At 62.4% G+C, this 26,373-nt stretch overlaps 11 protein-coding genes across 11 annotated transcripts; 6 read left to right on the top strand and 5 right to left on the bottom strand.

The window, feature by feature from the left end:
* Positions 1–891: 891 nt before the first annotated feature.
* MICPUN_83283 (predicted protein) lies at positions 892–2,358 on the bottom strand (the record flags this gene model as incomplete). The annotated part of the gene is made up of 2 exons (XM_002503729.1): positions 892–1,644; positions 1,891–2,358. 2 exons carry the CDS (start codon positions 2,356–2,358, stop codon positions 892–894), a joined length of 1,221 nt encoding a protein of 406 aa, XP_002503775.1.
* Positions 2,359–2,933: 575 nt separating this feature from the next.
* Positions 2,934–4,337, top strand: MICPUN_59718 (predicted protein; the record flags this gene model as incomplete). The annotated part of the gene is made up of 1 exon (XM_002503371.1): positions 2,934–4,337. One exon carries the CDS (start codon positions 2,934–2,936, stop codon positions 4,335–4,337), a length of 1,404 nt encoding a protein of 467 aa, XP_002503417.1.
* A 9-nt stretch (positions 4,338–4,346) lies between these two features.
* MICPUN_104872 (acetyl-coa carboxylase) lies at positions 4,347–11,380 on the bottom strand. Its single transcript, XM_002503730.1, has 2 exons — positions 10,970–11,380; positions 4,347–10,889 (listed from the first exon to the last, which is right to left on the bottom strand). Exons 1-2 carry the CDS (start codon positions 11,037–11,039, stop codon positions 4,390–4,392), a joined length of 6,570 nt encoding a protein of 2,189 aa, XP_002503776.1. The 5' UTR covers positions 11,040–11,380; the 3' UTR covers positions 4,347–4,389.
* A 347-nt stretch (positions 11,381–11,727) lies between these two features.
* On the top strand, positions 11,728–12,474 carry MICPUN_59720 (predicted protein; the record flags this gene model as incomplete). Its single annotated transcript, XM_002503372.1, has 1 exon — positions 11,728–12,474. One exon carries the CDS (start codon positions 11,728–11,730, stop codon positions 12,472–12,474), a length of 747 nt encoding a protein of 248 aa, XP_002503418.1.
* A 258-nt stretch (positions 12,475–12,732) lies between these two features.
* Positions 12,733–14,654, top strand: MICPUN_101260 (predicted protein; the record flags this gene model as incomplete). Its single annotated transcript, XM_002503373.1, has 2 exons — positions 12,733–14,332; positions 14,629–14,654. The coding sequence occupies 2 exons, from the start codon at positions 12,733–12,735 to the stop codon at positions 14,652–14,654; spliced, it is 1,626 nt and encodes a 541-aa protein (XP_002503419.1).
* An 81-nt stretch (positions 14,655–14,735) lies between these two features.
* SBP2 (secis-binding protein 2) lies at positions 14,736–15,534 on the top strand. The gene has a single exon (XM_002503374.1). The coding sequence runs from the start codon at positions 14,740–14,742 to the stop codon at positions 15,493–15,495; it is 756 nt and encodes a 251-aa protein (XP_002503420.1). The 5' UTR covers positions 14,736–14,739; the 3' UTR covers positions 15,496–15,534.
* Positions 15,535–16,182: 648 nt separating this feature from the next.
* On the bottom strand, positions 16,183–20,130 carry MICPUN_59722 (predicted protein; the record flags this gene model as incomplete). Its single annotated transcript, XM_002503731.1, has 1 exon — positions 16,183–20,130. The coding sequence occupies one exon, from the start codon at positions 20,128–20,130 to the stop codon at positions 16,183–16,185; it is 3,948 nt and encodes a 1,315-aa protein (XP_002503777.1).
* A 217-nt stretch (positions 20,131–20,347) lies between these two features.
* Positions 20,348–21,831, top strand: MICPUN_59723 (predicted protein; the record flags this gene model as incomplete). The annotated part of the gene is made up of 2 exons (XM_002503375.1): positions 20,348–20,609; positions 20,735–21,831. The coding sequence occupies 2 exons, from the start codon at positions 20,348–20,350 to the stop codon at positions 21,760–21,762; spliced, it is 1,290 nt and encodes a 429-aa protein (XP_002503421.1). The 3' UTR covers positions 21,763–21,831.
* MICPUN_59724 (bile Acid:Na+ symporter family) lies at positions 21,792–23,055 on the bottom strand. Its single transcript, XM_002503732.1, has one exon. It carries the CDS (start codon positions 23,051–23,053, stop codon positions 21,854–21,856), a length of 1,200 nt encoding a protein of 399 aa, XP_002503778.1. The 5' UTR covers positions 23,054–23,055; the 3' UTR covers positions 21,792–21,853.
* Positions 23,056–23,245: 190 nt separating this feature from the next.
* On the top strand, positions 23,246–24,100 carry MICPUN_59725 (predicted protein; the record flags this gene model as incomplete). Its single annotated transcript, XM_002503376.1, has 1 exon — positions 23,246–24,100. The coding sequence occupies one exon, from the start codon at positions 23,246–23,248 to the stop codon at positions 24,098–24,100; it is 855 nt and encodes a 284-aa protein (XP_002503422.1).
* Positions 24,101–24,138: 38 nt separating this feature from the next.
* MICPUN_59726 (predicted protein) lies at positions 24,139–26,267 on the bottom strand (the record flags this gene model as incomplete). Its single annotated transcript, XM_002503733.1, has 1 exon — positions 24,139–26,267. The coding sequence occupies one exon, from the start codon at positions 26,265–26,267 to the stop codon at positions 24,198–24,200; it is 2,070 nt and encodes a 689-aa protein (XP_002503779.1). The 3' UTR covers positions 24,139–24,197.
* Positions 26,268–26,373: the final 106 nt, after the last annotated feature.

The following is a 26,373-nucleotide window of genomic DNA, read 5'->3' on the forward strand; positions in this document are numbered from 1 at the left end:
CCCTAAACCCTAAACCCTAAACCCTAAACCCTAAACCCTAAACCCTAAACCCTAAACCCTAAACCCTAAACCCTAAACCCTAAACCCTAAACCCTAAACCCTAAACCCTAAACCCTAAACCCTAAACCCTAAACCCTAAACCCTAAACCCTAAACCCTAAACCCTAAACCCTAAACCCTAAACCCTAAACCCTAAACCCTAAACCCTAAACCCTAAACCCTAAACCCTAAACCCTAAACCCTAAACCCTAAACCCTAAACCCTAAATCATTGGGGTTTATGAACCCTGAACCCTCGAGTATACCCTCAGCAAACCCTTGACCCTAAGGTCAACCCTCATGCAAATCAGTCGCCGCGAGCGAGGAGAGACGACCGATGAGGCTTTGTTCACATCGTGTTAGTTACAACCTCTATCGCGCGACAGGCCTACGCTGAGAAGTGCTGCGATCACTCGTCCACTGTCAGGCCGTCATCCAGCTGCACATAGAAGCCCGCCGCTCTGAGCTCGCGTATCGCAGCCGGCACACTCGTCAGCCGATTGCCGTCGAGGTTCAACGACGTCAGCGCCCTGAGCTGCCCGATCTCGGCCGGCACACTCGTCAGCAGATTGTCGTTGAGCCACAACTCCTTCAGCGTCGCGAGCTGCCCGATCTCCGCGGGCACGCTCTTCAGCTTGTTGCGTTGGAGGGACAACTCCGTCAGCGCCGTGAGAGGGTTTATGAACCCTGAACCCTCTACCCTACAATATACCCTCAGCAAACCCTTGACCCTGAGGTCACCCTCAGTTGTTACGTCGCCGCGAGCGAGGAGAGACGCCCGATGAGGCATTGTTCACATCGTGTTACTTACAATCTACTATCGCACGACCCGCCTACGCTGAAAAGTGCTGCGATCACTCGTCCACCGTCACGCCACGATCCATGCCCACACGACAGCCCGCTCTGAGCTCGCGTATCGCAGCAGGCTCGCTCGTCAGCCGATTGTGGCGGAGTTCCAACCCTTCCAGCAACGTGAGCTGCCCGATCTCAGCCGGCACGCTCGTCAGCTGATTTTCGAAGAGGCCCAACTCCCTCAGCGCCGCGAGCTGCCCGATCTCCGCCGGCACGCTCGTCAGCTGATTGTAGTTGAGGCCCAACGCCTTCAGTGACGTGAGCTGCCCGATCTCCGCCGGCAAGCTCGTCAGCTGATTTTCGTTGAGGTACAAATATGTCAGGGACGTGAGCTGCCCGATCCCCGCCGGCAAGCTCGTCAGCTGATTGCCTTCGAGGTACAACCACTCCAGCGACGCGAGCTGCCCGATCTCCGCCGGCAAGCTCGTCAGCTGATTGTGCCGGAGGTACAACCTCTCCAGCGACGTGAGCTGCCCGATCTCCGCCGGCAAGCTCGTCAGCCTGTTGTCGTCGAGGAACAAATATGTCAGCGACGTGAGCTGCCCGATCCCCGCCGGCAAGCTCGTCAGCTGATTGCCGTGGAGGTTCAACCACTTCAGCGACGCGAGCTGCCCGATCTCCGCCGGCACGCTCGTCAGCTGATTGTAGTGGAGTTCCAACACCTCCAGCGACGTGAGCTGCCCGATCTCCGCCGGCACACTCGTCCGCTGATTGCCGCTAACGCCTAACCCCCTTAGCGCGCTCAGGAGACCAATCTCAGCCGGCACCGCTCCGGTCAGGCCGAACCCTTGCAACTTGAGCTCCACCACCCGGCCGTTTTCCATCGTCACCCCTTCCCAATGCTCTGCTGGCGATGCCTCCGGCCACCTCTCCTGCAGTTCAAGGCACATCGCACGCCATGCCCGGAGCACTCTGGCGTCATCCCCTTCGTCCACCGTCACGCCGTCATCCAGCTCCACATAGCAGCCCGCCGCTCTGAGCTCGCGTATCGCAGCCGGCACGCTTGTCAGCTGATTGCCGGAGAGGAACAACCTCCTCAGCGACGTGAGCTGCCCGATCTCCTCCGGCACGCTCGTCAGCTGATTGCCGTAGAGGTTCAACGCCCTCAGCGACGTGAGCTGCCAGATCTCCGCCGGCACGCTCGTCAGCTGATTGCCGTTGAGGAACAACCCCTCCAGCGACATGAGCTGCCCGATCTCCGCCGGCAAGCTCGTCAGCTGATTGCCGGCGAGCCACAACCTCGTCAGCGACGGGAGCTGCCCGATCTCCGCCGGCAAGCTCGTCAGCTGATTGTGGCGGAGGCTCAGCTTCACCAGCGACGGGAGCTGCCCAACCTCAGCCGGCACCGCTCCGGTCAGGCCAACGTCTTCCAAGTCGAGCTCCACCACCCGGCCGTTTTCTATCGTCACCCCTTCCCAATACTCCGGTTGCTCGTCCTCCAGCCACACCTCCTGCAGTTCAGGGCACATCGCACGCCATGTCCGAAGCACTCCGACGTCACCCTCGTCGTCGAATGTTCGCGTCCCGTCATCCCTCGACGGCTCCAGGAGCTCGCGACTGTCCCAATCGTCGGGCGTCACGGCCAGGTGCTTGTCCAGCCAAGCCTGCACGAACTGTCTCACCACCCAGTTCGTCATCACCTTCGTGCTGCTCAGGTCGCGACGCGTGAGCGGGTCCTTGGCCCCGTTGCGCCGAAAGTGTGCCAAGACGGCGCTCCTCTCGTACGTGTGCCCCGATTCGACCACCACAACCGGGTCGCGGAACATGGTTCGCGTGATGGGGCACAAGAGCTCTTCGGGCTCGTCCTCGATATCTGCGAGATCTGCGTCGGGGGCGTCGGGCACGTCGCCCCGTGCGCTCGCGGAACGCCGGGTTCGCACACCTTGGGTCGTGTTTCCGGATGCTGGCTCCGGTGCGGCGGACGTTTCGCGCCGCTCGGAGGACGCCATCGAACGAACGTCCGGAGTTGCCCCTGGCTGCGCGCTCTGCAACACTGATTTCGTTCAGCCTTGTTTCTGTGCGTCGTGCCCAAAATATTCAGAAGATGGCGTACGCCGTGGCGTGCACGCGTCTGTCATGTTTGCCGATTTCCTCGCGCCCGGCCAGGGCCGGTAAGCACGTGGCATGCGCAACATCCTCCCGTGATGAAGAGGTCGCCAAACCCGCAGAAGTTCGCGTGCGACTCCCATGGACAGGGGACATTGGCCCGCGGGAGATTAAGCTATTGGCCGACGCCTTCACCGACCCCAAACTGCTGAGTTCGGTCCCCAGCATCGGGGGCTATATGCTCCGCAACGGCACGGCAGCGTTACGACATCAGGCTTCGATCCTTCGCGGAGGACCGGGCGGGAAGGTAGGCGGCGGGTCGGCGACCTACCCCAGCAGCTGGTCGGGTCCTTTCGCGTTCGCCAACGAGCTCATCGCTGGTTTCCTAGAGGCCGTCAGCGCGTCGAATGAGCTGGAGAGGTACCGATCTCGCACGAGGGGCGAGGGAGAGGAGGAAGCACTTCGGCGCGTGGGTGAGTACGTTCGCGGCCTTCGAGGTCTCATGGCTGTGGGAATCGCCCCTATGCCCGGAACGAAGGTGCAGAGCATCGAAATCGACGGGAGAAGCGCAGTCTGGCTGACTCCCGATGGCAAGAGTTGGGATCACCCTGACGCTCCGCGGAGGACCGTGATGTGGATGCACGGAGGCGCTTTCATCCTTTGCAGCACGAACACGCACGCCAGGCTGCTGTCATCTCTGGGTATTGCGGCGGGAGCAAAGGTACTGTCTGTCGAATACCCGCTTGCACCAGACGAGGGCAGATATGAGGAGATGCTCTCCCATGTAGTGGAGGCTTATCAGTGGCTTACGAGTCCAAGCGGAGGGGGTGTCGACCCCGGGTCTATTGTCGTCGGAGGAGATAGTGCCGGCGGACATTTAGCGGTTGGCCTGGTTCAGCGATTGATGAGCAGCGAGGTTGCCAAAGGGCCTGCAGGAGTCGTCTTGATGTCGCCGTGGCTCGACCCAGGCCGAGACGATCCAGCCACGGAGGACGCTTGGAACAGTGCGAGGGACACAAGCTGTTGTTATCTCAGAGGCGTGAAAGATTCCTTAAAGGTTGTGCACGACCTGGTGTTTGAGCGCGTGATGGAAGAAGAGGAGGAAAACGAGCTAGCCTTTTCGTACCTGCCACCGAGGAATATGCTTAGGAGGGAACTCTGGGATGGCGAGCGAGCCTCCCGATGCCCCCCGATGCTTGTGCAATATGGCGGGGCCGAGGTTCTGGCCGCAGAAAGCAGGAACTTTGTGCGAATCGCATCGGAAAGCGGGATAGAAGTGACGTCGCAAGAGTTTAAAGACCTTCCGCACGTGTTCCAGGTGTTCGATGCATTGGAAGCTGAGGGGGAAAGGGCAATTCAATCCGCGGGAGCGTTCGTGTCAGACGTTTGCAAGACTAGCTAATGTTATCATAGTTTGAGATCAATTTTCCGGACAAAGAATGTTACGTCTACGTCTACGCGCCGATGCCTTCTATGAACCTCATAACCTCCTCCTTCTCCTCGGGGACCACCGCTTCGTCCTCGGCGGCGGCAATCTCCTCCAGAGTTTCGCGCAGCTCCGAGAGGTGCGACGCCATCTGCTCATTAGTGATCACCGGGCACTGCGCACGAATCAATTCCTTGACGCGCTCCTCCGCGACGCGCATGCGGAGGCGGGATGCAAAGAACTCCCTTGACTTGTCCCACGGCACGATCTCCTTAATGGCGCGCTTGTGCAACATTACGCCAGGAGTATCGTGCAGCGCGGCGAAGTGCGTCGCCAGCTGTTTGAACGTCGGCATCAGTTCCTTCTCGAGCTTCTTCTCCGCGCCGTCGTCGTCGCCCACGTTCTGCATCTGGGGCAAGGACCTCTTCATCACCTTGACCAGATCCGCACGGCGGAACTTGATGTCAACAACACCCTCGGGTTCGAGGACGCCACCCTTGCTGCCCTGCGCCGCGTAGAACTCCATCTGCTCAGGGTTGATGCTGGAGTCAATAACCACCCACGCGCCGCCTCTGAGTTCGCCATTCGTGGGGATGTACACGAAGATAGGTTGCTTGTACTCCCTCAGGGCGTCGACGATGTAGGCGCCGTACTTGAGAATCTCCCCGTACATATCCCTCAGACCGCCGGCGAACCCGCGCCAGTTGGCGAAGATAATCAGAGGGAGTCCCTCGCGGTTCATGTCCCCGATGGCCTGAGCCGTCTTGAACGCGCTGTCGGGGAACCAAACCTGACCCGCCTGCGTCTCCTCCGTGATTTGAGCTCCCTCAAACGCCGGATCCGCGGGGACAGTCTTCTCGCTCGTGCGCGTCTCAACCGCGATGGCGCCGATGGGAAGCCCTCCGAGGCGTGCCCTACCCGTGACCACGCTCCTGCCCCAGTCCGTCATCACCTCCATGAACGATCCACGGTCGAAGAAGTGCTGAAGCATCTCCCTCGGATCGTGTGGCGCATTCGCAGGGGTGAACCCAACGGGCCGATGGATGGTGTCGAACCCGTCGCCCTTCGGCAGGGTGAACGGCAGAGGCGCGCCCTTCTTCGCCGGGACGAAGGACAGCCATCGCAAGATGTTGCTCACGCCGCGCACGTCGTCCGGCACCACCATGTGAGAAACGCCGTTGTTCGCCATCACCTTCGGGCCGCCAATCTGCGCGTTTGACGTGTACACCTCGCGGCCGAGGACCTTGTTGAGCGCAGAGGCGCCGGTGAGGATGAGCGGCGCGTCGTTGTGTTGGATGACGCGTTGGCACAGCCGCGAGCAGTACGCGCCGATACCGACCGACCTGCCCGTGACGTACGCGAGGGTGACCGTGCTCTTGTAGGCTCTGCTCGTCGCAGCGGCAATCTCACCGCTACCCTGCAGGCACTCGACACCCTGCCCGCCGCACACGTCTGTGAGCGCGAAGCGAACCTGACCCGTCTCGCTATCCACGACCCTGTCTGCAAGCACCCGCCCGTTCGTGCCGAGCATCTCGTAGTCATCCTCCGTGAGGTAGAGGTACTCAAACCCGCGGCTGGGTTTCGAGGCATCCACCCATGCTACCTTAAACGCAGCCTTGACCGCCTCATCCAGGCCGATCCTGGCGCCGCTGTTGCTGCTGATGTAAACGCAGGGGAGGCCCTCAGCGACGGCGAGGTCAAACGCCGCCCTATACACCGCATCTTCCCTCGGGGAGAACGAACCCGACATGTGAGTGATGTCATTCGCCACGAGGATGATATCGCGACCGTTCTGGTACTCCTCCGTCACCAGCGTCGCCCTCCAGCATACCATGCCGACGTCGTTCATACCCGGCGCGCGCTCAACCTCCACCAGGTTGCCGCTCTTGCCGTGACCAGGCACGACAAGCTGGTGGGAAGAACCCGCGGGAAGCTCCAGCACGAGCTCCACCAGGCGCTTGATCCCAGGCTGGGGCGCATCCTCGCCGTTCCCGCCCTTCTCAGCCAGAACGTTTGCGAAAATCTCAGGGAAGTCGTACGCGTAGGTGCTGTTGAGGTTCTGGCAGATCATCCTCTTGCGCTGGATGGTGTCCAGGAGAGGGTACAGCGGGGGCCTGGGCGCAGGAACCAAGGTGTCATGCACGGTTGAGGTCATCTTGAACTTGAGACCTGAGGTGTTTAGCGCCACGACCTCGCCGCCACCGACGCGAACCTCGACGCAGGAAACCTTGAGGCGCCTGAGGTCCTCAAAGGTGAGGTGGATGAAGCTCGCGATGGCCGCCTCGATCCTCGGCAAGTCCTCCACGGTGGTGCCGACCATGTTGATGTAGACGTGGTTCCACGCGGTGCCGTGCTGGCCAACTGCGAGCTCCAGGGACCCGAGCACATCCGCGAGCACGGAGTCGTCGTGCACAGAGGTCCACTTGTGATCCGCGAGGGAATCGAGGTCGATGGACACCGAACCGGAGGGTGTTCGCTTATGGCCGCCGTTGGGAGCCTCAACGCCGGCGAGAAGAAGCTCCTTGTGGTAAACCGCCGCGCGAAGGAACACGCGTCGATCGCGCTGCGGCAACTTGGCGCCCCGTCTGCTCTGCGGCACAACCTCTTCCGCGAGGAAGACGCCGATGGAGTACTCGCTGGCGTTGACCCAGTTGCGGGTGCGCTTGCCGTGGGTCCTGCTGGAGATCATACCGACGCACTCCACCTGGAAGTTGGCCAGGCGCTCCACCTCCATCTGCGCCGCCATGTGCGGCCAGAAGCCCCTCGCCACGCTCACCTCCTTGAACTCGCCCTCAGGCGCGAGCGGCGAGGAGGTGGGTGAGGGAGGAGGCAGGTGTGCCGGTGCCGCCGAAGCCGGCACGAGCGACCCGTTGGCAAAGTTGCGCGCAAAGGTGAAGTGCTGCGGGCGCTCGCCGATGGCGAGGAGGGTGACCGCGACGCGCGAAGTGGCGAGCGAGATCGCCCCTGCGAGGTGTTGTCCGCTGACGAACGCCTGCGCCGCGTCGCGAATGTCTCGGTCCTCTCTGCCGTGCAGCCTCGGATAGTTGATGACAAACGCAAGCTCCTCCGGCTTCTCAGCGTTGGCCTCGGGCAGCGCGGAAACCGCGTGGCCGAGGGACGGCGCGAAAAGCACCAGGTTACGGCCCCCGTCCAGCCTGACGAACGTGACCGCGGGATCGGCGTCGAAGACGTGCGGTCCCGCCCCTTGGGTCGCGGGAAGGTCGATACCTGCGGCGGCGAAGAGAGCCTCGATGGCGGCAAACTTTTCCGTCTCGGACGGCGCTTCGAAGAGCGTCTGCCACGATGGACCGTCATCCTCCTGCTCCGCCTCTTCGTGACCGCGGATCATGCCAATCTCCTCAGCAAGGTTGGCGTACGAGTTGAACCGCGCGAGAGTGTTGGTGTTGTCAAGGAAGAGAGTACCGACAGACCTGCGCTTGGTCCTGTCACCGGGCACGCCGGGTGTCCCGGGACCGAGCGACGACTCGGTTTCGCTGCCGTTGAGGGAGGTAAGGTCGTCCATGCTTCCGCCGTAAAGGGACCCGGCAGACGCCAGACCAAAGTCCGAGAGGCTCTCCTGACGGCTATGCGCCAACTTCTCGAGGTTCCCGCCGGACGCCATGGCGAGGTTGCTACCGGACATGGCCTTCATTCTTTCGCGCCTGGACTTTCGGCTGGCGTCCTGCTTCACGACGATGATCTGCCTCGCCCTGTAGCTCACCTCCTTGTACCCAGACTGGGACGCGGACTCGAGCTTCATGAGTCTGCGCACGGCCTCGAGCATTGGTTGTGCGTCAATCATGTCGTTCGAGCTCACCTCATCGAGGATCTTAAGGATCAGCGCAGACCTTTGAGCCAGTCGTGAGTGCGCGTGAGCATATTGGACAACCGCGGACGCGTCACCCCGGTACCTGGACCTGAGAACCATGATGGCATCCTCGAAGCTGGCGCTGCACGCGAACGGCTCCTCGGCATCCAGAAAAGTTTCGAGATGCCTGGTCAGCACTCTCACGCGGTTCATGTGCAGGCCGCCCTCGAACTGATCGACGAAGGACCGCAGCGGCGCAAAATCCGGTCCGTGCTCATCGATGAGATCGCGGACCCGCTTCACCGCGACTGAGACGACATCGGTGCCGTCGTCGGTGACCATGGCGCTTTGCATGAACTCCTCGATAGACGCAAGCTCTGCAAGTGCCGCCTTGGACGCCCTGGAACTGACAGCCTGCTTAGTCTCGGAGAAGTCGTCGAGCGCCAGCTCCAGGGTGCCGAGAACCTCCAGCAGCGGCGTCACCGGATCAGCCGTCTTGTTGAAGTCGTATCCAGCGAGCAGCTGGTGGATTCCCGCCGTGTTTACGTTGAACTTGACTAGGGCGCCGTCGTCTTTGAGGGCACCGGTGAGTTTGCGCGACTCGATCTTGGTGAACTCGCCGCTGAACGGCTGGCTCACCTTCACCGAGGAGGGATCCTCAACCTCAACCGCGCAGAGCGCGTCACCTGTCTCGAGTGCTGCACCTGGCTGCAGCAAATGCGTCACCAATCCGGTGCTGGTGGCGAGGAGAGGCATGACGGTCTTCATCACCTCCACCTCGCAGTACGCCACGCCCTCCACGGCCCTTCCCCCGTCGGGGACGAGGTACCTGATGAGTTTACCAGTCCCTGGCGCGCTCATCTTTGTCGGGTCAAAGTCATCCGGGAAGAAGCAAGGGTGCCCGTCGACGTGCACCTTGAGACCAACCTTTGAGGGCTCGGTGTACACGCTGTGCGCCCTGCCTCCGAGAAGCACCTTCAAACCGCCGTCTTGCAGTACCAGCACCTCCGCTTCGCACACCGCCTCGCCGTTGACGTGGATGTAAAACAAGGTGTGGCTGCCCATGGTGACTCGCAGAGAGTATTTGATGTCCTTGTAGATGAGCTCGAAGGAGTGCTCGGACAGGTTGGTCATCCACGCCTCTGGGGGCACCCCTCGGGTCAGCGCATCAACCACCCTGCTCTCCAGCTCCTGGTGTCTGGATGCAGCGCGCATGACCGCGCCGCACACAACCACGAGGTGGTCGTCCAGCGCCTGGGCTCTGTCCTGCTCCGCAATCAACCCGTCCAGCCACGCGGTGGAGTGTAGGTCGGCTCGGAACTGATCCTTCTCGATGAGCGAACAAAGGTACTTGACGTTCGTGTGGATCTCGCCCCGGATGCTGAGTTCTGAGAGCGCATGGACCAGCAAAGTGCCGGCCTCGTCTCTGGTTGGCTTATGCGCGAAGATGTGCCCAAACTGGCTATCCGCAAACTGGTGCACGCCCCCGGTGAGGCCGACGGAGAAGTTGCCGGTGACACCGGGCAAGGATCGGAAGTGGAGCGAGTGAATCGCACCTGACGTGGGCTTGAAGCCGCTCTCTGGATCCTCCGCGGTCACTCTCGCCGCCATGCAGTGTCCCATGGGTGGGTTCTGGGGCGCGGTGTCAAAGTCAATCGGGGTGACACCGTTGGGATCAGCCTGACCGTAGAACCTTCTAATGTGAGGCATCTTGTTCAGGGGGATGCCCATGGCAATCTGGAGCTGCACCGCGGGAAGGTTAACTCCCGTAATTGTCTCTGTCACCGGATGTTCCACCTGCAGACGCGGGTTCACCTCCAGGAAAGAGTACTCGCCCGTGGTGATGTTGTAGAGGTACTCCACGGTTCCCACTCCGCTGTACCGAACCTTCTTTGCGAGCCTGACAGCGCCGCGCTCAAGCTCCTCGCACAGCTCCCTCGGCGCAACAGTCACGGGACCTTCCTCTATGATTTTTTGGTGTCTGCGCTGCACCGAGCAGTCGCGTCCGTACAGGGAGATTGCGTTGCCGTGCTTGTCAGCTACGACCTGAACCTCCAGATGCCTGGAGTTGGTCGACAGCTGCTGGATGAACACGGGAGAGCCGGGCACCTCCGCCTGAACCTGAACGAATCCCGTGCGGAGCTCCTCCATGTTCGACACCATACGGATCCCCTTGCCGCCGCCTCCCTCCGAAGCCTTAATCATCAGCGGGAACCCAACCTTCTTGGCGCTCTCTTCCGCCTGGGCCAGGTCCCCGAGCGTCGCCGCGAGCAGCACATCCTCGGGAATCGAGATGTCCGGGACCGTCAGACCGGAACCCGACCAGGGGATCACGTTCACGTCGCACGACTGCGCCAGGATATTCGCGCAGATCTTGTCACCGACGGCATCCATCGATTCCGCGGACGGTCCGAGGAAGGCGATGTCGTGGTACGCGAGCGCAGCTGGGAGCTTTGGATTCTCCGAGGCGTGACCCCACCCGGGCCAAACCGCGTCCGCCTGGCACCTGCGCGCCACCTTGACGATCAGATCCACGTTGGCGTAGTTGTTCCGGTTGGAGCCTCCTTCGACGGTGATGAACTCGTCCGCGAGCCTGATGTACTCGGCGTTGGCCTTGACGTCGTCCTCCGTCGCCATGCACACGATGTGCAAAATCTCGTGCGTCCTGAACGTCTCGTACTCCCAGAGCCTGAGCGACCGGATTGCCTTCACCGCCCCCACTGCGGATGGAGCGAGGAGAGAGGGGTTTGATAAGCGCGATGCCGAGTTTGGATCAAGGGCTCGGATGCTCAAAGTCTACGTCCGTGGAAAAGAATCGCGGGGCGGAGGCGGAGGGGCTCGATCGGATTGACAAGGAGACTTACAGCCATTGTTCGCGACGAGGACCTTCCGGATGAGGCGCGTGCCGCCCCTGGACAGCACGTAATTCTCAAACTGAATCTCGGCGGTGGCCACTGCGATCACGAGGGGATGGAACAGGGGCGTGAGTGCCAGGTCGGGTCGTATCGCGGGAAGTCGGGCAGTCGCGAGCAAGGGTCGGAAGTCCGAGGGATCGGTCGCGCGCAGGGGTTTGGGCGCTCACTCTCGGGAGAGACGACCGCCGATCGGGCGTCGACGACCGGCGCTTGAGGGTGCCGGTGCTCCTTGTTTACTGGCGACCCAGGTCAAGGTCGCGGTGCGCTCGTCTTAATGACACGTTTCTAACTCGTTTCTCCTCGCCACCACTCGCCAGCGCGTCCACGGAGTACGCCGTTCCGCCTGCCAAGTCACCAGCGTTTTATCGCCCCCACCGCTTGGCCTCCCCGCTCGGTGCCGAGATGGATGCCGAGTGGATGAGAGGCCCAGATCCGTGCCGTCATTTCGAGCCGACGAAATTCAGTCACGACACCCGAGTGTGTGAGACCAGAATCGGTCGGTCGACCACAAACTCCAAAACGAAGCGTCGAATGATCACGTGCACTTTTCCACAGTAACGCGTCGCGTCGCTTCAGTCGGCCGTCCCGAACCTCGCCGGCACAGTGTGTCAGCGCTGAGCTCGCGATATCGATCGAACACTCGATGTCCGCCGTGAACTTTGCCCTGGGCGCGCTCGCCGGAGCCGCGGCGACCGCTGTCGCCGCTGACGCGTACCCCTCCATGATGCCGTCCCTCGGATTCTCCCGCCCGAAGGACATCGAGCTCAAGTACTTCGACATCGCTGGGGCGGCCGAGAAGGTGCGGTTCACGCTGCTGATGGGCGGGGTCCCCTTTAAGGATACCCGAGTCAGCTTTGGGGACTGGGGTAAGATGAAGGAGACCACCAAGTTCGGCCAGCTGCCGCTCATGTACCTCAACGGCGAGGAGAAGCCCTACGCGCAATCGGGAGCCATGCTTCGGTTCGCGGGAGCAATCACCGGTTTGATGCCCAAGGATCCAGTCCAGGCGTTCAAAGTTGACGAGGCGATCGGTCTCGACGACGACCTTAGGCGCGAGATGCGCCCCAGCATCATGCTGTCTTACGACCAGACGATCAAGCCCAAGGAGAAGGCCAGGAAGGTCAAGGAGATGCGCGAGAAGCTCGCGGCGAACGAGATCCCGCGGTTCCTGTCGCACTTCGAGAAGATGCTGGAGAATAGCGAGTATCTGTGCGGCTCCTCGGCGACAATCGCCGATGCACAGTTCCTCACTACGTGCAGGTGGTTGGGAAGCGGCGTCATCGACCATATTCCCGCCGACATCACGACCAAGTACCCGAACATCACCGCGTTTCGGGCGAGGATGGAGGCCAAGCCGGAGATCGCGGCGTACCTCAACAAGCCCAAGTGAGTGGCGCAGGCGAGAGGGGTACGAGCCCGAGATGGAAGTGGTGGCGTGTTGCTATAGAACACACTTGAGAGAAAGACGCGATAGACAACAACGTAATCGCTCGAGCATTAGATGGCAAGGCCTGCCGCAACGCAACAGCGTCGGAAGCATTTTCTTGACTCTTCTCTTGCGCTCATCCGCGCCGCGTCCTGTCTGGTCGGCCGTCGGCGGTGAAAAGTCTCGGAGCGCCCAACCGGCACGTCACACAGCGGCGGCGCGATGGGGGTGCCGAACGACGATAACGACGGCGAAGCATGGGCCACCGGCCAGCAGATCGCTGCGCGGCTACCGAGACTGGACGGCGTGGAACCTGACCATCCTGTGGTCGCCTGCGGGCTACTCGTCGACGTCGCGGCGAGGGCTGGGGTTCTCGCGATGCCCTCAGAGACGGCGGTGGGGCTAAACCTTGAAGGAGCGCCGATGATGACGCGGCGGGTCGATGGCGATGAGGATCGTTTCGAATACTCCCCAACTGCCGCATCGATATTGCTCGAGTATCTCACCGAGCACCCCGAGATCGCGCGTGGGGTGTGCAACTCCGCGCACAAGGCACCGGACGGCGACGAATTTCGTTGCGGGAAGTTCATCCGTGGGGTGTCCGCCGAGGCGGCGGCCGCGGCGATGGCTTGGAGGAAGAGCAAGCTACCCGCAGAAATCATCAAGCTGGACAGTCTCGCGGAGCCTCCCAACCCTTGGAAGAAAGCCGAGTCCGCAAAGCATGGTACCGAGCAGACCGAGATGGATGCGTCAAAGAGGGAAAAAAAGCAGAGGAAGGAGAGGGAGAAGAAGGAGGGGAAGGCAGCCGAGAAGAAGCCGCCGGTGGTGCTGGTGCCCGCCGAGGCTCCCGCCGTGCCCGCATGGGGAGGTTCTGCATCCGCAAAGCCTCCGCCCGCAGCGAGTATGTCGCAGATCCTCAAGGAGCAGTCCACCAGAACGGTGGCAAAGCAACCGCATCCGGCTGCGAGCAGGACCCCAGGAATAATTCGCCTCCCCAAGGGCGGGGCTGCACCGGCGAGCAGACCGGGTGGCGGCGGTGGATGGGCGGATATCCTGCGAGACCGACCCACGGAGGGTGGATCGACCACCGCGTGGGACGTGCAGTCGCCGGACATCCCGAGTCTTGGACTAACCCAGCGCCCTGCGCCTCCCAAGCTGCCAGAGGTGACCCCCGAGCGACTTTCAGCCGAGGCCCGCAAGTCAAAGGTGGATCAATTCGGTAAGGTGCGGTGTCTGGTGTGCGGTAAGACGTTTGGCTCGCACAAACCGCTGGAGCAGCACCTGGCCGCGTCCCACTTCGGTTTGAACTCGATGGAGGCCAAGGCGCTGGAGGCCAAGCTGGTCGCCGCGGGCGTGCACATCCCGGGCGACGGGTCGGAGAAGACCAAGCCCGACCGGATGGCCATCCAATTCGGTGAGATCCTGGACCAGCCGAGGTCAAGGCCGGGGGATGCGCCCATCGCAAACCTGGCGACGTCCCTCGCCGCGTACATTCGAGAGACCCCGAAGAAGAAAGAAAAACGTGCCGCGGCGATTGGCGCGACGGGGAGGATGAGGCATGGAGGTCAGATGGTGATGAACCCGAATCAGGCTTCGAGCAGCGGTCTCGTTCATCGACGCGGTAAGGAGAGGATAGACGGTAAAAAGAAGAAGCCGATGACCAAGCTGAAGAAGATCATCCTCAGCGACCGTGCGGCGCGGCTGGAGAGGGAGGAGAAGGCAAAGAACGAGAGGGAGATGAACGAAAAGGAAACCGGGGAGAAGGAGGCGGAGGACGACAAGGAGGAGGCTGTCATGGAGTTGGAGGTGACCGTCGAGGTTGGTAGGGTTTACGTCAATCTGCTGGTGCCGGAGGGAGACGAGGGCGTGGTTGGTGTTGATCTCGTGTACCTCGAGGACGAGGACGATGACGAGGATGAGGATGAGGAAGACGAGGCCGAGGCCGAGGCAGTCCCTGAGCCTAAGCTTGAGCCTGAGGCAAAACCCGAGCCGGAGCCTGAGGCAAAACCCGAGCCAAAGCCTGCACCCGAGCTCACACCCGTGTCAAAGCCCGAGCCCGAGGCTCCGAAGCCCGGGGGCGTGTGGGCAGCCCTGAACCCAGTCAACTGGTTCAAGCAGCCCGAGGTGCAGAAAACGAAGAATAGCGCCGATAAGAAGGACAGGCCAAAGCAGGCCACGGTGGTGTGCGACGTGTGCGGCAAGAGTGTGTCCGGAGACGGTGCGTGGCAGATGCATATCGAGGGCGCCTACCACAAGAAGGCGTTGCTCAGGAAGGAGAGGGAAGCGGCTGGAGAGGTCATACAACCACCAAATCCGCCGGGCACGGGCAAGAGAGCGCAGAAGAAACTCAAGTCTTTCCCCCCGGGTGTTGAGGGCAGCACGAACGACACGTCCAAGAAGAACATGAATACGTTCATGGGAACTGACGTGAAGATCAGGTACGCCGAACAGGTGGTTACCCCGGAGGTTAACAAGTCGGTCGTGGAGTGCATCGGTGAGCTCAAGAGGTTCCAGGACCGCCTCTACTTCAAGGACCCAATCAAGGCAAAGATGCGTCGCCGCCTGGTTTTTGGCCTGAGGGAGGTTCACAAGTCCGTGACGTTGCAGAGGGCCAAGGCCGTTGTCGTCGCACCCAACATCGAGGAGACCGAGCAAGAAGGGGGCTTGGATGACGTCGTCGGCCAAATCATCGAGGAGGCAAAGGCGAACGGCACTCCGCTCATCTTCGCGCTCACCCGAGGTCGGCTCGGACAGATTGTCTGCAAGCGCATGAGGATCTCCGCGCTCGCGGTGCTAGATCAGAGCGGAGCAGAAGAGCAGTTCAAAAAGATGCTCGACGATGCTAAGGAAGGTCGCAAGTTGTATGCGAACAAGAAGCGGCAGGAGGAGGAGGAGGCCGCAAAGGCGAAGAATCCACCAGCAGAGGCAAAACTAAACCCAACGGCCCCGCTGTTTGTGCCTCGGTCAGCGAATAACTCTTCTTAGCTAGCTACTAGAGCGTTCTATGAATGCTACCTACTACTTAAGCCATCGTCGCAAGAGACGTACTGAGCTCCCGCAGCTCCTCCCTGATGTTCGCCTCCGCCGCCTCACCGTCGAACAGCTCCGCAGAAGTTGGATGCATCTGTGAGAGCACGGCCACCACGTGCCCGGCTCCAGCCTCGTAAATCGAGGTCACCCCGTTCTCTGTCCTCAGGTGCATCGCGGGTACGGGCTGCCCTGCGGTGAGCGATGCACGCTTCAGGATGCACAAGTTTTCTACTGTCTTCATGTCAGCTCCCACATCCCCGTCCGATTCGTACCTGTGGATGCCAGCGGGCGCCGTTGGGTGAGTCAACAATGGGATCGCGGGCGAAGATTCCGGGAAGACTTACTGGAGCTCCCCTTGGTCGCTGATGAGCAGGCACTTGGTGGGTCCGCGGTAGAACTCGGAGACTCTTTCGACAATGCGCTCGAGATCAGCGCTCACCGCGTCGGGAAGCCTGGTCCTCGGTGGACCGAAGCAGCTCATCGTGCCGACGCAAGTGACGTAGAAATGTGAACTGACTCGTCCCAAATTTTAGTGTTGCAGAGCGCGCAGCCAGGGGCAACCCCTGAGGTTGTGTAGACGATTCTTTCCGCTTGGTTCGTGCGTTAACCCTCGTGTTTAAGGTGATGTCTACTCGTATGGCTTTAGAACTTTTTGTGCCTCTTGTTGGGTCCACCGCGGGCCCCGCCGCTGCCATGGGGCCTCTTTGCGCCCCCGCCTTTCTGCATGCTGTTCCAGTTTTGGTTACCGCGGTTGTGACCCCGGCCACCACCGCCGCCGCGACCGCCTCTATTCCTTCCACCGCCGCCGCCGCCGCGGCCGTAGGACCGGGACGAACCACCGCGTCCCCCCCTATTGTTATGTGCCGCCTGCCTCGCAGCCTTGAGCCGTCGCTGCTCCGCGAGTTTGGCCTCGTGCCTGCGCCGAGCCTCCAGCTTCTTCTTCTCTTGTGCGCTCAGCTCGGGCGCCACCTTGACGTCCTCCCACTTCGAAATGTGAGAGAGAGTGTCGACAAGATCGCGAACGATGGTCTCCCCTTCGAGATCCCCGGTCCAAGGTGGCGCTGGGGTCGGATCGTTGTTTCGAGGGTTCCACTGCTTCTTCCCCTTAATCTCCCCGCTGTTGTTCACCAATCGACGGACCAGAGCCTGGATGCGTTCGCGGAGCTTCAGGATCAGATCGCACGCCCCACGGGGCACGTGCAGGCGGTAGAAGTCATCCAGAGCGAGGATATCGTCGTTCCCGTCTCCTCCGGTCTCGTAGAGCTGCTGCCCATCCTTACCGGCGCCGTGCTCGCGCTGGAGCTCCCCTCCCGCCAGGAGCATCATGGCAAGCGGGGGCACCGGGGTGGAGTCTCGCACATAAACCTTCGTCGTCTTCACGCGCTCGTGGAACGCGACGTAGCAAGAGCGCCACTGAGAGCCGTCCAAGGGGGAATTCACGGAGCTCGGGTGGACAGTCGCCGAATCGGGCTCGGACAGCGATCGGTCCGCCGGCCTGACGTGGAGCTTCACGGCGGATGAACTCGCGGCACCCTTCTTCGTGGGAGGGGCGTAGAGGTAAGCGAGCTGAGGGTAAAGACCCGCGCAGAGGAGAGCGGCGAGCAGGCCCGTGGGTACCGCACCACGGCCCGCTTCGACCGCGCCCTCCTCTGGTCCAGTGTGTTCATCCATCTGAGCCGACAAGGCAACCGCGGTGGGCGTCTGACCCAGGACAAGCCGCACCCCATCCGTTCCGTCATTCTTTCGCCCCACCCATTCTGTGTGGTTCGCGCGCAAGCCCCTGGGTACCACGCCGAGGGTAGACAAGTTCTCCAGCAGTTGTCGCTTGTTGTTTGCGATCTGCTGCAGGGTCTTGATGGACAGGAACCTCTCCCGGGCAAAGGCAAATCTTGCCTCCCCCGGCGTGGCGTCAAACTCGTTGTACGCGGCGAGCGCGCCGAGGACGTCGCTTTGGGGCGGGGTCCCGAACCTCTTCTTGCTCTCATCCGCCGTCTCTCTGGCCTCCGCGGGCATCAAGAAGGGAGACCTGGATCCGAGCAGGGACGCGAGGGTGAGTGCCTCGTCAGCCAGTCCCAACGCGCAACCGTAGACCACCAGTTTACCCAACCTCGCATCCGTTGGCAGCTGCGCGAGCAGCTTGCCCAGCGGGGTGAGATGCTCATCGGCGGCTGCGAGCGCGCCGATACACCGCAGATCCTCTACCGCGTTGTGCACCGCCGCGGGTTGAGGGGGTTCGGGAAGCCTGGAGCACACCGCCTCGGCGTTACCTTCGAGGTTGAGAGCCTTGACCCGCATAACCAGCTGCTGCAGGCCCACGCGCCGCACCTCTGGGTCTGTGTACCTGTTCATTCGCTCGAGCGAGTCAGAGGTGAAGAGGTGGAAAGCAATACCGGGTCGGACGCGTCCAGCGCGACCACGTCGCTGCTTGGCCGCCGCGGCGGACACGGCGACGTCATCCAGGGAGCTCATGAGTCTCTCCGCGTCGTATCTCTCCTCCTTCACGCGTCCGGTGTCGATGACGCAGACCACGTCGTCAATCGTGATTGAAGTCTCGGCGACGTTGGTGGACAACACAACCTTCATAACACCCCTCGGGGGACGTTCGAATACCTTCCTCTGGTCGTCGGGAGGGAGGGACCCGTGCAATGGCAGGATCCAGTTGGGATCGAGCACGAAGTTGCCACCGGCCGTCCTGCCGGCGACGTTCACGAGAGCCTCACGAAGGTCATCAATCTCCTTCGTGCCCGGGAGGAAGACCAGAATCGCGGCGGTGTCCATGTCGCCCCTCGCTTCATCCTTGTCCGCCATGCCGGGATCCCACCTGTCGTCCCTGGAACCAGGCAGAATTTGGAGCGCCCTATCCACATCTCCGCCCGCCTGACCGACAAACCACTGCACCAGCTCGACGATGAGCTGCCTGTTGACCACGTCAGTGTCGAGCTGCGCCAGCGCCCGGCACGCGGCTCTCGCGCGGGTCTGGTTTCTTGCCGATCGGGAAAGCCTGGAGAACCACTCATTCTCGGCCGGAGGTCGTAAGGACTCGTCCCTGGACGCAGCCTTGCCCGCCTTGCGCTGGTGCGCGAAAGAGCCGTACGCCCACTCCGCCTGCCTGTCGACCCAGTGCTTCGTCACCGCGATGGCGTCCTCAAGGTGGAGCGTCGCCACCGGGAAGGCTCGGCCCGGGAAGGATACCCTCGGGGCATCGTCGAAGTACCTCGCGAGCACGTCACCGTCCATCGTCGCGCTCATGAGCCCGAGCTTGACGGTGGTCTTGGGCGGGGCGGCGGTCGCGTCCTTTTCGTCGCCAGACTTTCCAGAGTCGCTGTCCGTGTCGGATCCGTCGTCGCCGCCGTCGGGACCCAGGCGGCTCTTCTTGCTCTTCTTGGACTTTTTACTCTTCTTGGAACGGTCCGACCCGGCGTCCGCGTCGCCGTCGCCCCTGTGTAGCATTTCTTTGAGCGCCATGAGCAAGAAGTCTCCCTCGACAGTCCTCTCGTGCACCTCATCGACGAGAACGTGCGTCACGCCCTTGAGCTGAGGGTCGCGCTCGAGCCTCCTGAGCAACACGCCGGTGGTGCAGAAGAGCAGGCGCGTGTTGTCGCAGATCCTCGACTCGCCTCGAATGGCGTATCCGATCGCGCCTTGACCCACGCGCTCGCCTCTCTCCGCCGCGACGCGGTCGGCGACGCCGATGGCTGAGATGCGCCGGGGCTGGGTGCAGATGATGTTCACCGGCTGGCCAGTCTCCGCGGCGTGCTCCAGCAGGTACTGCGCCACCTGCGTCGTCTTACCGCTTCCGGTTTCACCTTCCACGATGGTCACCGGATTGTTTTGGAACGCGTCGATGAGCGCCTGGCGGTATCGGAACACCGGGAGCGATCGACGCACCTGGCCGTGGGGTCCCCCATCCCTGGGCAGGGGGGGCGCCCACATGACCCTCGCGGGCGCAGCCTTGAGCCCACCTCCCTGCTCTTCGGCGGGCGCGTCCAGGTAGGTCAGGTCGGGCACGGAGGAGATCTTATGTATCTCGGCCTCGTCGAGTAGACCCTCCGGGAGCTCCGCGTCGCAAGCGTGGCGCATGGCGTCGATAGCCGCTCGCGCGACGGTGACGCGACGGAGCGGGGGATGCCACGGCGAGCCATCCTTGGTGGCGCCCGCCACCTTTGCCGGAGCCTTCTCGGAAGGACTTTTTGGGAGCTTGGGCTGCTTGCCGACCTTTCCCGCGGTGTCGTTTGGCTTCCAGACGTCGTCGCTACCGGGGTACTTGCGCTTGTCGCCTGCGTGCCCTCCGATAGATCCGCCGCCGCCGCCGGGTTTTGGTCCCCAGTAACCTTCGCCGCGCCCACTGCCCATGCCTCCCATGCCACTGGACGCCCTGCCTGCCTGCGCCAGAGCGCCGTATCCTCCTCCCCCGTATCCTCTTACAGGGGGCGGGGGTGGGAGCTGCGAGGCCCGCGGAGGAGCCCCGGGGAAAGCACCTCCCTGCATCAGCGGATTGGGCGCCGACGCCATGTTCTCGATGCTGCCCCTCCAGCTCGGCTGGCCGGTGCCCCCGGCTGATTGAGGGCGCCCGTTGGAAAACGCGCCCATAGTGTTGCGATTGATCTCACCTCAACGCGTGCACCTTTGGAAGGGGTCTCGCGCGGTGGGTAGTGCGGTGGCAGGCTAGCGTCGACCAGAATTTCGTCCGGCTGGTGTCCGGCTGCGTGATTTCGGGTCGCCCGTTGCGAGATGAAAGATTCGGGGCCTGGTCGGCTTGGTCAGCTCGAGGCGCGCCGGGTACCCGAGAGGCGCGAGCCGACGGGTCATGAGGCGGTACAGGAGCGCGGGAGAGGAGGTCATGGATGCTGCCGGCGCCTGGAGACAGCCCCAGCGCCCCAGGGGCCGGTACATGCGTTCGTCGGGTGTCAGTCGCGAGGATTTCATCGCGAACGAGGAGAGGAGGAGCCGGTCGTGCGCGGCGTTTGCACTCGCCGGCGGATTGGCCCTGATCATCGCGGGCTCGGTGATCATGAGACGCGCGGACTACGGACACGTCAAATCGCACCTGGTGGAGGAGTACAACAAAGGTGAGAGGCTCAAACTCCGCGTACCGTCCCCGGTTTCTCCTCGCTCGGCACCCGCACGCATCTTCCCGCGCCAACAACGATCGGATCTGACCCTTCGTCGCACTCCTCCTCCCCTTCATTCGCAGCTGTCGACGCCTGGACGACCGAGCACGCCAAAACTTTCAACGCGACGACGTTCGAGGTCAAGTTCGGGGACACCGTGGTACCCGCGGTGTTCACGGACGCGGCTCCCGCCGTGGACGGCGCTTGGGGCACGAGCCACGCGTACGAACCCGTCGCGTTTGAGGTGGCGTCTCTGCTGGAAACGGTGGCGATTCCGGACATGCAGGCCGCGGGAATGCTCCCGGACAAGCTACCGACGCTGGGAGAGATCAAGGCGAACGTCAGGGTGCCCGCGAGCGCCGCCTCGGGCACGGGCGGGGAGGATGGAGACGGCGACGGCGACACAGCTGGCGAAGACGCGGGTCGGGGAGACGTGGACGATCCCGCCGACCACGCGCCGTACAACGCCACGGCGGTGCTCGAATACCTCATGACCCCGAGGGAGCTCGCCGTCGTCGTCAAACGAGAGGGAGGAGAGGACGACGTGGTGCCCGTGGGGTCGTATCCACTCGTCACCAGACGGGTGAGCGGCGTGAACGGGTGGAAGGTGTGCAAGTTTCAGAGGGCGGGATACTACCACAGGGGAACGTGCACCACGTACGAGGTAACCTCGAACCTCTGCGCCAAGGTGAAGCTGGCCGACGGAACGTGGAGATTAGACGATACCTACGGCGGCCCGGGTTGCAGCCCGCGGGGGAAGTGGGACGTGCCGGAGCGCAAGCGGATCCGAGCCCCGACGCAGGGGAACGCGCCCAAACTTTCGTCGGTGCGGCTCACGGGCGCGGGCCGCGCGGTTTTGCACGACGGCCACGACCCCCTGTTCACCGCGATGAACCTGACGGGGGGGAGCCTATTTTTCGCGGAGAGTGCGGCGGAGTCCAGCGCGATGGCGACGGTGATGCTCATCGTCGGAGTCGCCATGTTGGTCCCGGCAACAGTGCTCGGGTACCCGCGCGTGAGACAGTGGGTCGGCGGCGGATCGCGAGGCGGGTCCAGGAGGTACAGGCAGGGCAGGGGGATCGAGCGAGACCAGTTCGACGATGTTCTCTGAGGAGAGCGAGAGCGTAGAGGTTCCGGGAAAGTAGCATAGCGGAATGTTCATGGCAAGCAACTCGTCTTTAAAGCAACGCAAACAACTCTGATCAAGCCTTGACTTCCCCACCTGCGGCGGCGACGCCGACCCTCGCCTCAGACGACGCGCCCCGCTCAACTTTTGATTCAGCCTCCTCAGCACCAACACCCGCACGTTTCGCCGCGTTCCTCTCGTCGATCTCTTTCGGGTCTTGGCCCGCCCAGATCGAGGCGATGTACGCATCGATGAAGAGCTGCGACACGTGCCCCACGATGCAAGGTATGGCAATCAAGCCTTGCGCGCCCCACCTCGCCTCGTCGAGATATGCGATGATGGTGACCGCCACCGGCAGCGTCTTTTGCGACGTCATTAACAGCACCGCCCGCCTCTCAGCTTCCGGAATCTTCATCACGGCAGTGGTCATCACCCAGTTCATGGTCAGGAAGAACAGATGCAGGAGCACACCGGCGACGACGATGACAAAGATGTTGAGCGCGCTCTCGCGAACCAGCTTTCCTCTGGAGTTGCTGATGCTCATCCAGACGATGGCGATGAGGCATGAGTTGTTCGTGAGCCCTAGTTCGGTCTTGTACTTTGTCGTGAAGCTCGGCGCCTGCTCCACGAACTCCCGGGTCGCCTTGCCCACCCCCATGGGGATGATGATGGAGATTATCAGCTTCAGGAGGAGCTTCGCGGCAGTCTCCGCCATGTCGGTGTCCGTTCCACCGGAGTCGCCCCCGGGGGCGCTGAGGAGCACCGCGTTCAGGATGAAAGGAACGGTGAACACACCCAGAACGTTTGTGGTGACGGTCAGCATGAGCGCCATCACTCCGTTACCCAGCGCGGACGTAACCAGCGTCACCCCCGAGGTCAAAGTCGTCGGCACGCAAGCGAAAAGCGCGAGGCCGTAACGGAACTCCACGGGCTCGAACGGGATCTGCACCACGACGAACCCCATCATCGGCGTGACGAGAAGGATGGTAATAATACCGTAGGCGAGCGCCGCGGGCTGGCCCAGCGCCTTCTTGATGTCCGCCGTCTTGAGCGTCAGGCCGGAGATGAAGAAGATAACCACGATGCAGCACGTTTGCGCGATGGGGAAGTCACCGCTCTTGGGGGAACCCAGCTCTCGGCCGGGCAACGGCCACGAGAGCGCCAGGACGATGACGAAGACGAACCCGAGCACGAGATAGTTCTTGATTAACCATGGCTTCCACCTCTTCCAGTGGTCGCCGCACGTCTCCCGCGGCTGCACGTCGGCGGCCGTCATTGCGATACTGGTGTGTGTCGGCGGCAACGGAGACGGCTCTCAGCCGCGCATTTTCGCGCGCTCCGATGATCCGTCCGATTCAGCAGCGAGCCCGGCCGAGAAGGGGGAAGAGGACCTTCCCGGACGCACAAGAGCTCGCCGCCGAGATCCCGACAGACCGGCGAGCACATCGCGCGGGTCTGAGGTGGAAAGATGAGCGAGATCGCGAGCGAACCCGAGGTAGTCGGAGAGCGAGTCGCCCTCCATGCTGCGGGGACGGCGGAGCTCGTCGAGGACGAAGATTTGGCGCGAGGAGAGCTTGGAGAGCTTGACATTCGGGGAGAAGAGGACGAAGGCGGGGGCTCGTGGGAGCTGCTCATCAGCCTGCAGCGTACCGTGAACAGATTCAGCAGGCGACTTTTGCGGCTTAGGGCTCCCGCTGCGGCGTACCTACGCGCCAAGCTCGCCACCTCCGAGGGCACGGATGAGGTGTACTCCAAGCTGCAGGAGAAGGTTGAGTCGCCCGGGTTCCTAGAAAAATTGCGCGAGTCCAGGGCAGCGACGGGAGAAGCGGGCGAGGGAGAAGCGGAGGCGCCATCCTCCGAGGAGCCGCTCGGGAGCTTCGATGTAAACGACCCGACGTTCTGGGAGCCTGAAGTACCGGAGAGGGAAGATTCGGCCCTGTCCACTTCGCACCTGCCCGGCGCGGGCGCGGACAAGGACGATTGGGTGTTTGTGGAAGCCGAGGACGTCGTCGAATCCATCGCGGCGTTCATCGCGGGGTACGTCGCGACGCACCCGCGCGCGGCGGCGGTTTCACCCGAGCGGCTGCAGCGCGCCCTCGGCAGGTCGTTCGGAGAGCTGAGGACGGACGGAAAAGGTAAGGCGCGACGCGTCTGGGAGCTGGGAGTGGGAGTCTTCCGCGGCGCTTCCTGGACCTACGGCACCCTCACGGCGTTTACGAACCCGTGGATCGCGCAGATGATCGTGGCGGCGATGTACACGGCGGGGAGGATTACCTGTGGCATAGGAACGACGGCGGTGGCGGCGGTGGCGGGAGCTGTTTGAACGACGACGACGACGACGACGACGGGGGCACACGCGACAGACATAGACGAACGTGTAACAACAGTAGCCAGGTTCACGCGAAAGGCGCAAAGTCTCATCAATCATTTGGATCATCCCTGACGAGGATGAAAAGATCTCCCGACTGCGATCTCGAGATTCGCACCTCCCCGTCCACGAACGTGGTGTCCATCCAGGCCAGGGACCCCGCGCCGGTCGCCTCCATCTCCAGGTCTCGCGCCACCCGTCCGGGCGACGACGGCGGCGCGTCAACCTTGAAACCGGCGACGCGGTAGTCCTTGGGACGGACACTCGCCCTCGAGTCCGTCTGAGCGTTCAGATCCGACGTGCTCGCGTTCGTGAACTTGATGAACGGCAGGGGCTCGAAGCTCTCCTCGTTCTTCACCTGGAGCGTGAAGATGTCCACCGTTTGGAAAATTGCCCCTTTGGGTCGCAAAAAACCCGGCTTTCCCTTCCCCAACACGTTCAGCGCGGTGGTGTACTGCAACGCCCAACGACCGTTCATGAGCGGTGACTTCAGCGGCGAGCGCGTCGGATTCTTAGCCTCCAAAGCCCTGGCGAGTTGCTCGATTTTCTTGACTCGCTCTTTGTCCGCACGGAGGCCTCGTTCGGTGTCTGCGAGCGCCAAAAGGAGTGCCGCCTTGAGGTCAGAGAGCCCGGCGGCTCCTCCACCTGCGCCGCCAACTTTGATCTCGGGCTTGTACTGGTAGTTTACCTGGATCTTGGAGTTGAATATCGCGGCACCCAGGTTTTCGCCCATGCCTTTCAGTCCTCCCATCAGCCCCCACGGAGACGCCGCAGGATCGGAGCCGTCGTCCACCTTTGACAATGACAAGTCGGCGTTTCTCACCACCGCGGCGCTCTCGGCTCCTGCGCGCTTGACCATAGCGGCGCCTGCACCTCCCATGATCGCAGGCGGGACTAAGTCAAGGCCCCCTTCGTCATCGTCCGGACATGTCACCGTGAACGCACACCCACCGTCACCGAGCTGGACGTCGGCGCCTGGCGTGAGTTCGTACTGGAGACCTGGGCGGACCTGTCGACCTCCCACAAACGTTCCCATTGATGATCCCAAGTCTTCGATGTACACGGCACCTCCTACCCTGAGCAGGACCGCATGAGAGCTATCGACACCCTGGACGCCGGTAAGAATCACATCCGCATCGCCCTTTTTACGACCGGTCCCAAGCTTGATTGGGACACCAGGTTCGAGCTCAACCGCAGGCCCAGACCATCCCACAGGCGTAAAAACGACTCTCTCCTCAGACGCAAACTTCTTCTTCCTAACAGGAGCGACGGCCGCCGGTGCCTCGGTTTCATCTACCACGTCATTGTCATCCGAAAGGTATGTGGGTTGAATGACCTCGACGGGGTCGTCCTGCCCGGCGTCTTCATCTTCGTCGTCGTCATCCACGTCGATGGTCGCGAGCACCTCCTCTGCAACCTGCTCGTCACGCTTGCCCCCGAATCCCCTGAACACATCCCCGACGCCCGCGATGGCCGCCTGTGCATTTCTGACCGTGTTTGCTCCCTTGTTGAGAGCCTCGCCGACCGCCCTCGCGTTCTTCTCAGCCTCCGCGGCGGTTTCCTGTATGCCCGCGAGCCTGTCCGCGAGTGAATCACCTCCAGCCTCGACAACCTCGTACCTCGCCAGGTGCGGGTCTCCGAGCGTGACGATGTCGCCGACGCTCAGCTTGAACATCTGTCCTCGCGGCACCGGTCGCCCGTCAACATCCGTCCCGTTCGACGATCCCATGTCGGTGACGTAAACCTCGCCGTCCTCTCCAGCTTCGAACTTTGCGTGCTGCGCAGAGACCGTGCCGATGCCTAAAGACACATCGGCGGGCTTCTCTCGACCGACGACGACGCTGTTCCCCGCACGCGATGGCAGACGAATCTGGGTCTTTGCTAACGATCCTGGCACGCGTGTTCCCTTAGGGAGGTGATCCTTAGTGCCGTCCCCGCACGGCACCAGCTTGAGCGCCGCTCGGATACAACCCTTCTCAGGAGGAAAGTTCCGATGTTGGCGCCGAGTTGTGGCTTTGTTGGATGACAGCCCGACGGTGCCTTCACCGCGATTCCACTGCGCTAGTCGCGCGGGAAGAGCCAATGATCGCCCCATCGGCGATGCAAGCACCTCGATGGGCATCACGGTCGCCCTTCACAGCCGCGCGGACGCGGACCCGTGTCGTGTTGGGCGAAGATATGAGCCATCCGACGTGGAGGGAACCGAGTCAGGTCGTTGCGATTGCCCG

The sequence above is a fragment of the Micromonas commoda genome, chromosome 7 (assembly GCF_000090985.2).
Source record: "Micromonas commoda chromosome 7, complete sequence".
Taxonomy (NCBI): Eukaryota; Viridiplantae; Chlorophyta; class Mamiellophyceae; order Mamiellales; family Mamiellaceae; genus Micromonas; species Micromonas commoda.

What these genes read in the sequence shown, in the direction of transcription:
- MICPUN_104872 (XM_002503730.1), bottom strand. Translation starts at nt 11,039, where the DNA reads ATGGCTGTAAGTCTCCTTGTCAATCCGATCGAGCCCCTCCGCCTCCGC. An exon ending in CGCGATTCTTTTCCACGGAC is followed by an intron (nt 10,890 to 10,969) that starts GTAGACTTTGAG and finishes CTCCATCCGCAG; the next exon opens with TGGGGGCGGTGAAGGCAATC.
- SBP2 (XM_002503374.1), top strand. Translation starts at nt 14,740, where the DNA reads ATGCATATCGAGGGCGCCTACCACAAGAAGGCGTTGCTCAGGAAGGAG.
- MICPUN_59724 (XM_002503732.1), bottom strand. Translation starts at nt 23,053, where the DNA reads ATGACGGCCGCCGACGTGCAGCCGCGGGAGACGTGCGGCGACCACTGG.